The 14259-nt window shown below is 48.6% G+C and overlaps 5 protein-coding genes across 5 annotated transcripts; 3 read left to right on the top strand and 2 right to left on the bottom strand.

Annotated features, from left to right (window-relative positions):
• Positions 1 to 781: 781 nt before the first annotated feature.
• N7525_010594 (uncharacterized protein) lies at positions 782 to 1695 on the bottom strand (the record flags this gene model as incomplete). Its single annotated transcript, XM_002561416.2, has 2 exons — positions 782 to 1345; positions 1444 to 1695. The coding sequence occupies 2 exons, from the start codon at positions 1693 to 1695 to the stop codon at positions 782 to 784; spliced, it is 816 nt and encodes a 271-aa protein (XP_002561462.2).
• Positions 1696 to 1870: 175 nt separating this feature from the next.
• Positions 1871 to 3262, top strand: N7525_010593 (uncharacterized protein; the record flags this gene model as incomplete). The annotated part of the gene is made up of 1 exon (XM_002561417.2): positions 1871 to 3262. One exon carries the CDS (start codon positions 1871 to 1873, stop codon positions 3260 to 3262), a length of 1392 nt encoding a protein of 463 aa, XP_002561463.2.
• Positions 3263 to 5165: 1903 nt separating this feature from the next.
• On the top strand, positions 5166 to 6948 carry N7525_010592 (cytochrome P450; the record flags this gene model as incomplete). Its single annotated transcript, XM_061215145.1, has 5 exons — positions 5166 to 5225; positions 5281 to 5422; positions 5515 to 6568; positions 6616 to 6692; positions 6770 to 6948. 5 exons carry the CDS (start codon positions 5166 to 5168, stop codon positions 6946 to 6948), a joined length of 1512 nt encoding a protein of 503 aa, XP_061067657.1.
• A 534-nt stretch (positions 6949 to 7482) lies between these two features.
• N7525_010591 (arylsulfotransferase family protein) lies at positions 7483 to 9353 on the bottom strand (the record flags this gene model as incomplete). Its single annotated transcript, XM_002561419.1, has 2 exons — positions 7483 to 8793; positions 8859 to 9353. 2 exons carry the CDS (start codon positions 9351 to 9353, stop codon positions 7483 to 7485), a joined length of 1806 nt encoding a protein of 601 aa, XP_002561465.1.
• A 2300-nt stretch (positions 9354 to 11653) lies between these two features.
• Positions 11654 to 13472, top strand: N7525_010590 (uncharacterized protein; the record flags this gene model as incomplete). The annotated part of the gene is made up of 6 exons (XM_002561421.1): positions 11654 to 11761; positions 11811 to 11881; positions 11940 to 12053; positions 12102 to 12184; positions 12241 to 12660; positions 12712 to 13472. 6 exons carry the CDS (start codon positions 11654 to 11656, stop codon positions 13470 to 13472), a joined length of 1557 nt encoding a protein of 518 aa, XP_002561467.1.
• Positions 13473 to 14259: the final 787 nt, after the last annotated feature.

Genomic DNA, 14259 nt, shown 5'->3' with positions numbered 1-14259 from the left:
ATCTAGGTATCTGTGGAGGATTAGAGAGTATTCGGCAGTTTTAGGATTTCACTATGTGCAGGCAACCGCAAAGCTTAGCACATAGGAGCGTCCGACTTAGCCTGAAAGACCTACAGGATGAATCCAACAAATGCAGGACCGTAATCCAAGATTGGACCCCAGTCTCAGAGGGAACCACCGCTACAAACCCATCCGATGTGTTCTGCGCGGTAAACCTTCACAACCAGCCCAGCGTCTATCGGTTTGGCGCCTCCAACGGGATGTGCTACAGCGAGCAGCGGGTGCAAACCGCTTTAGGCTTTGGAAAACGACTGGGATATGCTCGATGCAAGGTCAATTTTGTCGGCAGTCTCTTCGACGACCACCCAAGACCGGGTACTTCTAGCAAACGAAGTATCGTGACTGAAAAACCAGAGGAATGGGAGATTGAATGTAAGCCCATCCAATACCTATCATTCTCTGTCCCATTTCATCTAGTTACTTACCTCTACTTAAGGCGTAGAAATTGACCCAGACCCCGAGGCCTGGACCCCTCTTCCTGGAGATGGGTTCCCAGTTATTCCGGACTATCTAATTCCTGCAGATTCGGTGAAGAAGCTGCAATAGTATAGTAGCTAGGCATAGTCAATTCTGCAAATTTCACCTATATGGAGGCCCTCTCACACCCCCAGGAAGATAGGCCGGCCCAAGCTCTCCAGGATAAACCCAGCCATCCTTCCAACTCCCTTCAGACCAAGCCCCATCAAAATTATCAACCTCATTCGAATCCACCCTCATCTGCCTAACCACGTTCCCGCAGTCGTCCAAAAACACATGTAAACCCCCCCCGGCCACTCTGAGCCTTCGTGTCCTCAATAAACGCATGAGTCACCACACAAGCAGCGTGATACATCCAGTACGTCTTACACAAATCCTCTTCGCGTGTGCCTACGGTCTGCCCCTCCGCTTCTTCGCGTATTCGTAAGAAATCTACCAGTATATTCTCACGCCAATCGACATCCTCTAGCGCCGAATTGTTCGTCACACGCTCTGGGAATCGCTCAAGAACACGAGCAATATCTGCATTCGAAAATAACCCTTCGTCCTCGAGGACTAGCGAGTCGGGTCCGATAACTTGAGAAATATCCACGTATTCGTTCCAGATCGTTCGGTGGGCTTCTTCGTTTTCCGCATCGTAGTTGGTGCGGATCCACATACCCTCCGCACCTGTCCATGATTCGTATCCGGCGGCATAGCGGCGGAGGGAGTCTGGACGTAGTGGGCGGAGAATAGCATCAATTTGTTGCTGTGTGGGCTGGGTGGGTGCGTACGTCTGAGAGTCCTCTCTAGTGCGGTTGTAGTAGGGCTAACTAACATTCGGGATTAGAGGATCTATAATAGAATAAGAAGCGATATAGATAGTAGATAGGAAAGAGTAGCGAAAAGCTGACAATCAAAACTAACCTCTCTACCCATCGTCCCAATATTTAGCCACTGGCGAACGAGGCGTTCACGACGCTGGTTGGATAGTTCGTTAGGTGAGTCTGGATAAGGAGTATCCCATTGTTCCTTGGAAATGTTAATCAACTTCACAGTGCATGGAACATTAGGAGAGAAGGTGCACACAAGAAGATAGAGGTCGAGTGGAAGAGCCCCCCATGCGGGAATTGGGGTCGGTTCTTCAGGCAACCCCTCTGTGTAGATGTGAGGGGGCATTTTGGCGCAAATTTATGCTGAGGGTAGACCTGAAGTGGGGATATTCTGTCATGCGCTCAACATCCGATTGTCTTAGGCGCCCGACGACCAAAACTGTAAACCTGGCCTGGCCCCCCACGCCCGACCTCGTCGCTTCAGTTTCTCCTAGCTCGCTCGCCCTGCTCTACAGACCAGAATGGCCCAACAGCAGTATATTGAACGGTCGCCTTCTTCGCCTTCTTCTGAGGATGATGAAAACGCAGAATTATTTTCTGCAGTTCTCTCGACGCTTGACAGAGAGCAGTTGCCCCTGCTTGCGAACGCCATTCTACGGCGCCAACCCCTCTATCGAACCACCAATGCGAAACCCTCGGTCGGCGAGCCTCTGTATGGATCTTACCACATACTCTTCCCGTTGACGTTTGATATCGGCCTTCGCTGGATCGCGAAAATCCCTATTAACAGCACGGCAAGTAAATGGGATGAGTTGTCTGCCTCGGCCCTGATCTCCGAGGCAAACACTGTGCGCCTCTTGAAGCGTGAGACCACCATCCCTCTACCTGATGTTTTGGACTTCTCCTCAACCACGCAAAACACTCTTCGATGCCCTTATATTATCATGACCTTTATCTCCGGAATCCCTTTATACAACGTCTGGTTTGGACACCGCCTAAAAGGTGCCTGTCCTGACACCACCCATTTACGCCGAATTCGCGCCCTTAAAAGCATTGCCTCGGCAATGGTGCAGCTAGATAGGTTTTCATTTCGAACCGGCGGCCGTCTTCTCTTTGGAAATGATAGCAACCCATCTCATATCGGGTCTATGCGACGAGTCGATCATAAGGCTATGCTTGACCGATGGTTCGTTCATAAAGATCCAGACGATGACCCTATCTATATCGAGTGTGCGGCATCCAGCGACCCGAAAGCGTACTACACATTTATGCTCGACATACACCCCGAACGAAATAAGGTTCCTAGGGGTCTCGCAATGCTCTTACGCCAGTTAATAAGCTGGATCTCTGAACCTAGTAGTATAGATCCCTTTGTCCTTGCACATCCAGACTTTGATATCCAGAACTTCATCGTATCCGAGGAGGGCGAGCTCCGAGGTATTATCGATTGGGATGGGATCGCTGCTGTACCTCGTACTCTTGGCAACGAAAGATATCCTGGGTGGCTTACGCGCGACTGGGACCCAGCTATGTACGGATATAATGAGTCTATGGAACATGGGGTGGAACCAGAAGGTGTATGGGAAGATTCGCCCGAATCTCTCGCCTACTACCGCGGTATCTATGATGATATAATGGCAAGGCATCGAATGGAGAGAAGAGGATCTGAAGCCAACCTCTGCCGAATGTCTCTCATTACGGAAAATTTAGCTATTGCGGTAGATGATCCTCGTTGCCGAAGTGCAATTCTGCGCAAGATGGTACAGGAAATATGGGCTGTTGCGGAACGAGGTGGGCAACAACCGGATTTCACTGATCTAGCTGACATGTTCGCCGAGAGCAATGTTGATGTCGTGGTGATGGAGTCGCTCCATAGGGCCTTTAACACCCTTCTATCGAAGAAAGGGCTATAGGGTGCGTGTGATTACATGTGCCACGATTCTAGCCTCCCTCCATGCGGAGCCATGTGAAATCTACGACCTTGTCGGTGGAACAAGCACTCATTACGCTGTTGATTCATGGAGCGAATGTGAACAGTATTGATATAGAAGTCAGTTTCCCACTCAACCTCTGTCTGCGAACGTCTAATTTTGATATTGAACCGAGCCCCGATCCGTCGCTTCCTATTGGAAAATGGGAGCTTCAGTTTTGTGGTCTGATGAATCAGGGAGAAACCTGGCTCATATATCGATGCTTGCCTGTCCTGGATGCCGCATGTTGAGTTCATCTCGACTTCGGTAGATTTTGAGGTTAACATCAAATGGAAAGACTCGAGTAATCATGGCATACTTGATTATGGGGCGATGGATGGGTCAATATGTCAACCTCAGAAGGAAGGAGGTAAGAAACGACGAACATACAGGGAGGGAGGCTTTTATAGAACCACGCACGGGAACGCACACAGACAAAGAGCGCTAAAATAATCTGGTCAAGACTAAACCAGGCACAATTTACATCCAATATCCGATATGGTGTAGTGGCTAACATCGCCGTCTCTCACACGGCAGCCGGGGGTTCGATTCCCCCTATCGGAGTGTCATATTTTTTTTCCCTTTCTTTAAACCTCTTTTTGTCCGAATTAGCCAATCAAATGCTCCCCCAAAAAGACAAAACAAAAACAACAACAATAATAACAATAACAATAATAATCTCTCCATGGTCGCTTGTCCTAGAAAGAATATTGTAACTCCAACTAACCGAATGCGAAGTCATCTTGGTAATACCCCATCTGGTAGCCTAACTAAAACCAATGACGTGGTTCAACCTTCAAAGGATAGCTTCCAGAAGGAAGATCTGTAAACTCTCAAAGACACTTTCAAAGAACATGTATCAAATAAACACTACCAAAGACATCGGGCCGTATAAGGGAGACAGACTATTGCACTAGGAAGAGAATACAAGTGAGACGTAGCTAGAGGCTCTAGGGACCACCATGTGTAGTTACGTACCCAGTTTTCGTAGATTAAGGCACCCTAATAGACCGGTAAAGTAGAGCCCACGCGGCTATTAATGTTTTGCAGCAGATTCCTCGGCCCTTCATTGAGGCCGAAATCCGAAGCCAAGCTCAAAGAACATTTCGAATAATGGGCAATCAGGACTACTCATACGGTCCATGTTCTCAAATTGTCTTGGAAATGGCACCTGATTCAAATACTACCTCTGTTCCTTGCATCTCAAGGGAGATCACATATAGCACCAATGTAGAGCGCTGGTAGGTCGGGTTTTGACGGGGTTTGTCTGATTCTGCCGGGTTATGAACCCTAACGAGTATCCATGGGTAAGCACCCTACTTTAATTCTGTAATACACCCTACATGCGCGATTTTACTTGTTAGAGGCTACGGAGGGCCCGGTAGTATACCTGGAAGTACTATTGATTTAGCAATTAATGACATCCTTGAGGCAAACCCCTTCTGATGTGCGCCTAATCTAGAACATGTCATGGCATCTGCTGACAAGTGGAAATTCCTCAATTCTTCACACGACACTGGTCGAATCGATACAATCGTTTCTGAAAGCAATGACTTAGTTTGAAGCTGCCAGACAGCGGAGAAGTTACTAGTTATATGAAGTAGTTGTAAATAGTCGTTCCTAATGCCGATCACTTGCTTTGGTGCCTCTTGGAACAAGCGCCGAATGCCCCCCGTGCTCCGACATTTGTCGGACTTCGGGCAATGAAGCACCGGAATGATTTCACTATGCGTGTAACAGGGTAGTTTAGGCCATCTCACACGATTACATTGTCAAATATAAATACCATGTGGACCTGTCAATGAGAAGAGGCAGACTCATGTGAAATTTCTGACAAACCACGACCATGGAGTCTGTCAGCCATCTTCTTGCAATTTTATGTTGCTTTCTTGGAGTATGGGGTCTCGTAAGTTGCTACGTATCAGAGAACTTTTTCGCTCTTAAAGCTGACTGCAGTGTAGCACTTCATTTATGAACGTCTCTCTAGTCCGCTCGCACGGCTTCCAGGCCCGGCGATCTCTAACTGGACCGATCTTGTTTATATACGATATTGGTTGGCCGGGAGGGTCCCGTACTATGTTCACGATCTGCATGAGAAATACGGTAAGAAAATGATTCGAGGACAAAATCCATGGAATGGGCGTTCGATCATTCCAAGCCTGGGAATATAGAGTGCTGACATGCGCAATATCAAGGTCCAATCGTCCGAACCGGGCCTAATAGAGTCGATATTTGCGACGTCGATGCCGTGAAGGAAATACACAAGACTAACTCGCGCTTTCTCAAGTCCCCCTGGTATCGAACGCTCCTACCAAACGGCATGGAAAACGTCTTCTCGACCACTGACCCGCATTTCCATTCTAACCGTCGCCGTCTACTGGCATCGCCGATCTCCGACACATCACTGCATCAGCATGAAGATTTGATAACAGGCCGGGTGAAAATGACGATCTCAAGAATGGCAGAAGAGATACAGGACCGTGGCGCCACCGACGTGTTTAAATGGTGGCTGTTCATGGCGACCGACATTATCGGGGAACTTAGCTTTGGAGAATCGTTCCGCATGCTCGAAGCTGGCAAGGTGATAAACAAACAGGAAAGGCTCCAAAATCTTTCTAACACTACACCGCAGAAATCCCAATACACCTTAGATCTGGAACGGATCGCAAGCCTCCAACCGATTCGAACAACATTCCCTAAGCTGGTCTACTTTGGCAAATATCTGCCTTTGCCAGTCTTCAAGCGCACCGTAGAAACCGGGAAGCGAATGGCCTCATATACGAGCCAGTCCATCGACCGATACAATAAAATGATCACCGAAAATCCCTCCAACCCGAAGAAGACGCTGTTTACCAAATTGTTTGACACCGAGAAGGGTGGCCTTACTCCTGAAGAGATCAAGAATGAGGCTCAAGGGTACATCGTTGCAGGAAGTGATACCACTGCTGTTACTTTGACCTACCTTACCTACGCTGTCTGTGGAAACAAGCAAATTCGAGACAAGCTGGTCGCCGAGGTGGCAGCGTTGTCTGAGCCAATCCATGACAACGACCTTCGGAGTTTGCCTTACCTTAACATGGTCATCAGCGAGACCCTTCGTCTTCACACGGCTGTTCCTTTTGGGCTCCCTCGTGCTGTACCATCGGGAGGGGCCAGTTTCAAAGGATACTTCCTTCCGAGCGGAGCGACAGTGTCGACTCAGTCTTATAGTCTACACCGGGACCCGACAGTCTTTCCGGACCCAGACACGTAAGAAGAAAATCCGCCGCACGAAGAATAATACTAACAGAATGCAGGTTCAAACCCGAGAGATGGGAGAACCCGACCAAGGAAATGAAGGATATTTCCATTCCATTCGGGGGTGGCTCGCGCAGTAAGTCTAGAAATACATAACCTGATAACATTGGAATCTTGGAAAGCTGGCCGGCTTACACAATGGATAATATGTAGTCTGCATCGGAGTGCACCTGGCCCGCATGGAACTTCGCCTAGGATCAGCCCTCTTTTTCCGAAAATTTCCAAATGCTCAACGATCCAACAAAGAAGACATGACCGAAAAGGACATGGAAATGCAATCCTTCCTCTTGATGGCACCAAAGGGGCACCGCTGTCTGATTGAAGCGAACTGAGCTGGTTCTATCAAGTTGACCGAATGGACTTCCCCTCTTCATTTAAAGCTCATTCGACCTGGCTCGCGCAATTCGCGTCTTGAGACTCTTAAAACACCCTGATAAATTGCGCGCGGTCATTTCGCTTTTTCAATGGCTTGCGCTGCGTTCGATTTTAGGTAATGTGGTCATTGATGGAGATGTCCTATCTGGGTCTTTAAACTATCGCTTTCTCGAGTAGCTGTTTGTCCATGTAGCACCACTTTCAATCCACAATAACTAGCGGTCAGCGCTATGAATTCTCCGAAAATTACCAGTGTCAATTGCCGAGTGATTAATATCAGACACGAGGTCAACATCAATGAACAACCATGAACAGACTGTGAAGTGGCTGCGATGGAATGTTGTGAGTACATTCTCGACAAGAACTTATACTAACCAAGGATGGGAAAGGGGAATGAGGAAACAAAGATGAATCCATTCCTAGACATATGCAGATCGAATATGCAGATCGAGTTATGTACATGCAAAAGGGGTATATGGGACGCCTGCGTGCTATAATGGTAGACGATCATGTTCTTCATCACCCTCGTTTTCATCTTTGTGCGACACCAATTGATAAGGGCCACTGGAGCTGAAGCCCTGGCGAAGTCGACGGTGGATAGCAAAATAAACACCACAGAGAAGGCCGACAAGTACCACAAACAAAATGGACCAGAGGGCCCATAGGCTTATATGAGGAGAGCCCCCCGATAACGCTGGTAGTCGCTGGAGTAGTCCCGTCACACCGAGACTCTCTCCGTTGGAGTCGATTGCACGCACGCGGAAGAATGAATCAACTTCGGAGGTCAGTGGGATTTCAGTTTCGAAACCGGTGCGGGGGATCTGGTCGACAGCCGTGAAGGTCATATTTCTAACGTCTTCACCGTCCCACGCCTCAACGCGCCATTCCGCTACCTCGGTAGCACCGTTCCAACTAATGAACACACTCTCTGGTGTGATCGCAGTGTCGGGTATTGTCAGAGGATTACCAACCCAGTCGAACTTGAACACTCGGTAGGAGACGACACGGCCAAATGTGAAGAAAGCAGAGGCACCAAAGTGCACATTGCATACAATATCGCCCTCTGCAGAGAACTCGGTGAAGGCTGCAGAGTGACCCCAGCCCACGAGCACGTTGCCTGTGTCTAGTACTTGCACATTCCCTTGAGAAAGGGCCATGATGTCATGTGGATGGTCAAAAGATTGCGCTAACGTTGCCTGCCGCGCTTCCATATTAAGGTCAACGATCATCCCACGGCTCACCGCGGAGAGGTTGTTGTTATTGTAAGCTGCGTTGTCGAACAAGCTGAGACGGTTGGGTCCTTGCCAGCGAGCGTCATGCTGCCATGAGAAGTTGGTGGCGGCTCCATCCGAGGCATCAGCAAAGTTGTTCCGTTTCCCTCCTAGTGACCAGAGGACATCACCAGTGGTGCCATCAATGCATGCAACAGTATGGAGATGGCGCATTGAAATTAAGTACCGGCCCTGATCATCCTTGTCCACGCTGTTGATGTGCGAGTGGTCGTACCCCGAGGTCCGTGTCTGGCCGCTATCTTCAATCGGATGATAACTATCACTCGGGTGGTAAAAGTCGGATACGCGCCACTGGAATAACAGTTCTCCGGTTTCGAGGTTGATTTCCTGGAACATTCCATCGTAAAACCATCCTAGCTCCGGGCCGCCGATGGAACTCAAATCCATCAGGATAGGGTCATAGATCATCAAAATTGCGGTATCGTTGGATGTGATTTGGAAGTCATGCAGATCACCGTCATATACGCCGATTGGAGACACCACATACTTCTGGGTGTAGGTTGAATCAAGCTGTGATTGGACAATGCAAATTAGAGAACCGGAATCGTGGTGAGGTAGCTCCGTGTACGACTTACCATGTACCATGATCCTCTTCCATAGCCGTCGGCTGTGTCTCCTTGCCAATAAGTGAGGTAGTCCTCACCCTTGTACCGCTGCACTTTGAAGTCTTGTGTCGTACCCCCGTTCCATTTTGTCCACACAAGTTCACCAGCCGGGTTCAGGATCATCGGACCCGGGTGCGCAGTTGAATCGCCTCGAGGCGCAAGGAACGTGTATCGGGGATCGCATTTTGCGCCAGGCGGGGTGATTTCGACAACAGGTGACTCCTGATCGAAGGAGATGTAATTTCGGTCTGGACCGAACCCTTGAACTCCTAGATCATACCAGCTTAAACCGGCGCGGAACCGGAATTTGAGAAGTTGCGGGACAGCAAACAGATAGAATACAATGAGACCCCCGATGGCGGCGAGAATCAGAGCAATCCATCGGAAGAGAAAGCGGGTGTGCAGACGACCATTGCGAAGCCAGGAGCTCAGGCGTACCACGCCAGAAGAAGTCCGCAGGAACATTACCGCATCGCGGACGAAACAAGGGATTCGAGCAGAGAGAGACAGTGTGAGCCTTTTGCCTCGGAGCCAGGGGCTGCGACGGCATGGTTTTATTTCACATCCTCCTTTTAACGTCGATTCCCCGCCGTCTATCCCGAAAACCACTTCTTATCGGCAGGAACCACTTGGTCTTGGCGACACGGACAGTGGAACTGAGCGTGTACGCGAACGTTGATTCGGTAGATGGCAGATTTCCATAGGAATATCATGGTCTGCCAAGCTCCACGTGGGTCAAAATCCCTTCGAGAATTGCGCGTCTGCGCCAACGAGCGACGAGAACATTTGCCGAGAGGGTAACGCGGCGGTAATTCCCTCGTGGCTGGATGGAGTCCCGTCCGTCATCCAGTGAGAATTTCGCTGCAAGATCTCCACGAAGGGAACGGCAACGCCATCAGCCCCGCGCGTCGTCATCAAAGTATTCCCGAGGTTTGTGGCGCTAATTTGTGGCGGTCCGGCTCGATCTTTCAATCTTGGGACCGGATAAAAGAATTCAATGTTTCCTATAAGATATTATAGTGTGTTGTACTCTGTATATTGCACATAAGGAAAAGATTCATCAGCAATGTACTCTATGATTCAAACATCTATCGTTTTTCTTTTTCCTTTTTATGCTGATCTCTTACTCCTCTCCTTTTCACAGGAACTTCGGAGATCGGCCTTGATGTCTCCATTCAGTTTAGTTCCCAAGTCCTAAGACAATGGGATATGAAAAAGGTGAATTCGAGGTGAGAACATACAACACACAACATTTGAAGGGAAAAAGAAAGAACATGTAACTTTTCGTATTCGGTTCTGCGTATTTTGGCGCCAAGACATTGCGGAGTGTTCGTCACTCGATGGTCATGTGGGTACAACAATGTATTTCAGCAGATGCTGGGCGCTTGGCAGTTTGAACGTTGGAATAAGAATGGCTTGGAAATTCCTATAATCTGTAGGGCCGAGATCCTTCACTTCTTAGTAGTGGAAGATATGGTGACTAGTATGTAGTACGGAGTGTCTTATTGTTGAATATATATGTGGTCTCATCTCCATATTATATCAAAAATTGACAAGTACATCTTCCGGATAATTATGGGCACAGAAATGAGCATAATCCGCTAACTTGCATGGCACATTGGCTTAAGAATATGTAACATGCTATCGGCCTAGTGTTTCCTGATGTTCATTAGTTACGGATAATACTTGGCAAGCCACCCGTGGACGCGATCGAGAAAATCGAGAAAACGCCAAAAGAAAACAGCCCCTGACCATGGGTCGGAATAATGGTTAGTTATAATGAAGTGTCGTCTCACTGCTTTATATCTACCTACCTAGGTAGAATTGTATAAAAGTCTAAAGGAAAGCTTAAAGACTATCTGTACGGATATTATATGAGGGGACAGGAAGAAGTTGAGGAACATTGGAAGGATAATCAACTGAAACATATTTCGCCCGGAAGGGCCGGCTAACAATATATTAGCACGAGGTACGGAGTACGGAGTAAAAGGTACGATGTAGTATTCTTTTATGTCTTATGTTGTAGTTTCATTCTCCGGACGGAGTACTATTGAATCCTTTATTAATAATGCAAACCTTGCAATATGTTTGGACTATTAAATATTTGTGGATATTGAATACATATGAGTGCGTCCAAAAAGGAATACAACATACAATATTGTGATCCTTAAAAGTACTACTAATCGTGACAAGCCCACCAACTACGGGTAGTGTGTTGGTGGGCTTGTCACGATTAGTACTCCACGTACAAGGACGTGCACAGAGGCCTTTGGATTTGAAATCATAAAATATGAGACATTTTCAATATTCCAATCTTCCAATATTCAATATGGCGTTGGCTCTAGCGGCTTGTGCGCTGAAGAAACCGGAAAGTTCGATCCCGCCTAGAAAGTTAGTAACCGGGAGGGTCCAATCATAGTCGAGCATACCTTTTGAACTCCATTTACTCCATTCACTCCATTCACTCCAATTATGTTGAACTCCATCCTACAACTTATGTTGTATGTTGTACATGACGGAGAAAAATTATCCAGGGAATTAAGATTGTCCAATGCAAGTGTCCCTGTCATAAGTTATTAATATAAAGCCGACAAAGGTACCTGCAGGTGCGTCGCAGCTGGCCGACGCCCTCGACCAAATAAACTTCTTCTTTGGATCCACTTTTCGGGCTTTCCCTTTCTCCCTTCCCCCTTGATTATGGCCTTTCCCCAGGGCAGAGCCTTGGTCTGATCGCGTTTTTCTCTCTCTCATCATATCCCCGCGTCATGAACAGAGCCATGGACAAGAATATGATGTCCCACGACGTCGGCATCGACGCGACCGACCAGGATGATTGGGACATGCAGCGCCTCGGAAAGACCCAGCAGTTCAAGGTGGGTTGCGCATTTCCTGGAACCGGGCCTTAATACTGATCGACGATAGAGAAACTTTCGTTTTTATTCGATCTTAGGTTTCACGACGACGTTGATGGCGACATGGGAGTCAATTCTGCTGTGAGTTTACAAGCGCGATATTACAAGGGAACACTGGGAATAACGGAGAATGGCGCAGCACGAGTACCTACGGCCTGACCGATGGTGGCCGAGCCGGTATGGTCTATGTATATATTGGCTCGTTCGTTGGATTTTTCTCTGCAGTGATCTCCATGGCCGAGATCGCCTCTATGTGAGTCTCATTCGACCTGCATATTGCCCACGGAGATTGACTAGCCAGCTCCCCAACATCGGGTGGACAGTACCACTGGGTCAGTGAATTTGCCTGGCCGAGATGTCAACGATTCCTGAGCTATCTCACCGGTTAGCCGACACCTTGAATTCCAATCCGACGATCCTCAGCGCTAATCCGGTTCTAGGTTGGCTCTCGGTGCTAGGCTGGCAAGCTGCTTTTGCTAGTATTTGCTACCTTTGCGGTACTCTGATTCAAGGACTACTGGTCTTCAACTACTCAGACCCCTCCGGTTGGGTGTATGGCTTTGAGCGCTGGCATGGCACACTGCTGACCATCGCTATCGCTGCCGTCGGAACTTTGGTGAATACCTGGGGCTACAAGATTCTCCCTCCCCTGGAGGGCCTCATCCTCGCCCTTCACCTCTTCGGTTTCGTTGTTGTCGTTGTCCTGATGTGGGCCATGTCTCCGGGAAAGGCCTCTGGGGATGCTGTCTGGAAGGAGTTCACAAACTCTGGCGAATGGCCGAGCATGGGCCTCGCGTGTCTGGTGGGCCAGCTGACTCCGATCTTCTCCTGGACAGGCCCTGATGCTGCTACACATATGTGTAAGTCAAACGCCGTATCTCTCGTTTGCCATGATAGCTAACTTTTATTAGCCGAGGAGGTCCAGAATGCTGCCTTGGTGGTCCCCTGGTGTATGGTTTCGACCGCTTTGATCAACGGCAGTCTCGGTTTCATCATGCTAATCACCTTGCTGTATAAGATGGGAGACATACAGGATGTGCTCGCCCCGGCGAGTGGATTCTCCTTCCTCCCGGCAGTTAATCATGCCACCGGCTCCGCGGCTGCCACTAATGCTGTGGCTGCTATCATTCTTGTGATGGAAGTCTGCAGCGCTATCGGTATTCTTGCGACCGTCTCCCGTCAGACCTTTGCTTTTGCCCGCGATGATGCTTTGCCTTTTTCTAAGCAACTGGCTCACGTTAACCGACGCACCCAGATCCCCATCTGCTCTGTGTTGGTATCGACTATTATTACCGTGCTGCTGAGCTTGATCAACATTGGATCTACTGCCGCTTTCAATGCTGTCGCATCTGTGATGATCGCGGCACTCTTTACCACTTACATCTTGCCGATTGCTGCCGTCATCCGGGTCCGATTTCAACCGGGTGGTATCCCGCCTTCGCGCTTTTCGCTCGGTATTTTCGGGTTACCAGTTAATGTCTTCTCGTTGGCTTGGCTTTGCTTCGCCATCATCTTCACCTTCTTCCCAACCGCCAATCACCCGACCCTGGTGGATATGAATTGGTCTATCCTTGTCTTCGGAGCCGTTGTCATCTTTGCAATTGCTTTGTACATTGTTCACGGCCGCCGAGTATATCGTGCGCCTGTGACCCAAGTGCGCAAGGTTGAATAAAACCATACTTTTGGTATTATTGGACCCTACAGCCCATTGGCTCAAGGGTTTGCGCTCAGACGCACCTATCAATTTTGGCACCAAGCGCTGGCCCGTTTTCTTTGCGTATATATTTTAATAGCGATGTGGATACACAACATATTGGATAGAGATAATTTGATACCCAAGGAAATCTGAATCCGCCTGAGCAGCGTTGGTTGAACTTCCAAGACATGTGAGAACCTGGCTGAGTGAGTGCACAAAGTGCCTTGTTTAATTTCGACCCAGAATTCCTCTGGCACCGAACTCCCAGGAGCGCTCTCGGCGAATGGGAATGCACGTGCTAATATCTTATGTCTTATGGAGCTGAATCGCTTCGACCATCATCGGCCCCTAATCGCACCATCTGGCGTCCCTTGCGTACCTCCGCCTTTCCCCTTCCCTTCCAGGTATGGCGCCCTCAGCCTGACCCATTTGGATTAGCCTCCCTGACGGGCTGCCGTCCGAACGAGATAGCGCACGTGATTATATCGGATATTTGACATTGTCACGTGCTGTCGGATGGTCCTCGGATCACGTGCGTGACTCGTTTTCCACCTATAGTCTTGGCATTTTGGGGGTCCCCCAAGAAGGGCTACTTTTGAGCAGAATATCAACAACTGCCATTAAGAAGTATAGCGTATTATGACTGCAAATATACTATAGATCAATTTTCTATCGAAATCCCGAGTCTCGAATGCAGAGAAAGAAAATATCTGTTGACGCTTAATAATTCTGTCCGGTCCGTACCTACCTGTAGTTACTTTTG

Source organism: Penicillium rubens (genome assembly GCF_028828025.1).
Source record: "Penicillium rubens strain IBT 27055 chromosome Unknown utg000004l_segment0_segment0, whole genome shotgun sequence".
Taxonomy (NCBI): domain Eukaryota; kingdom Fungi; phylum Ascomycota; class Eurotiomycetes; order Eurotiales; family Aspergillaceae; genus Penicillium; species Penicillium rubens.
Note: the sequence above shows the minus strand (reverse complement) of the source record. Positions and strands in the feature narration are given on the sequence as shown.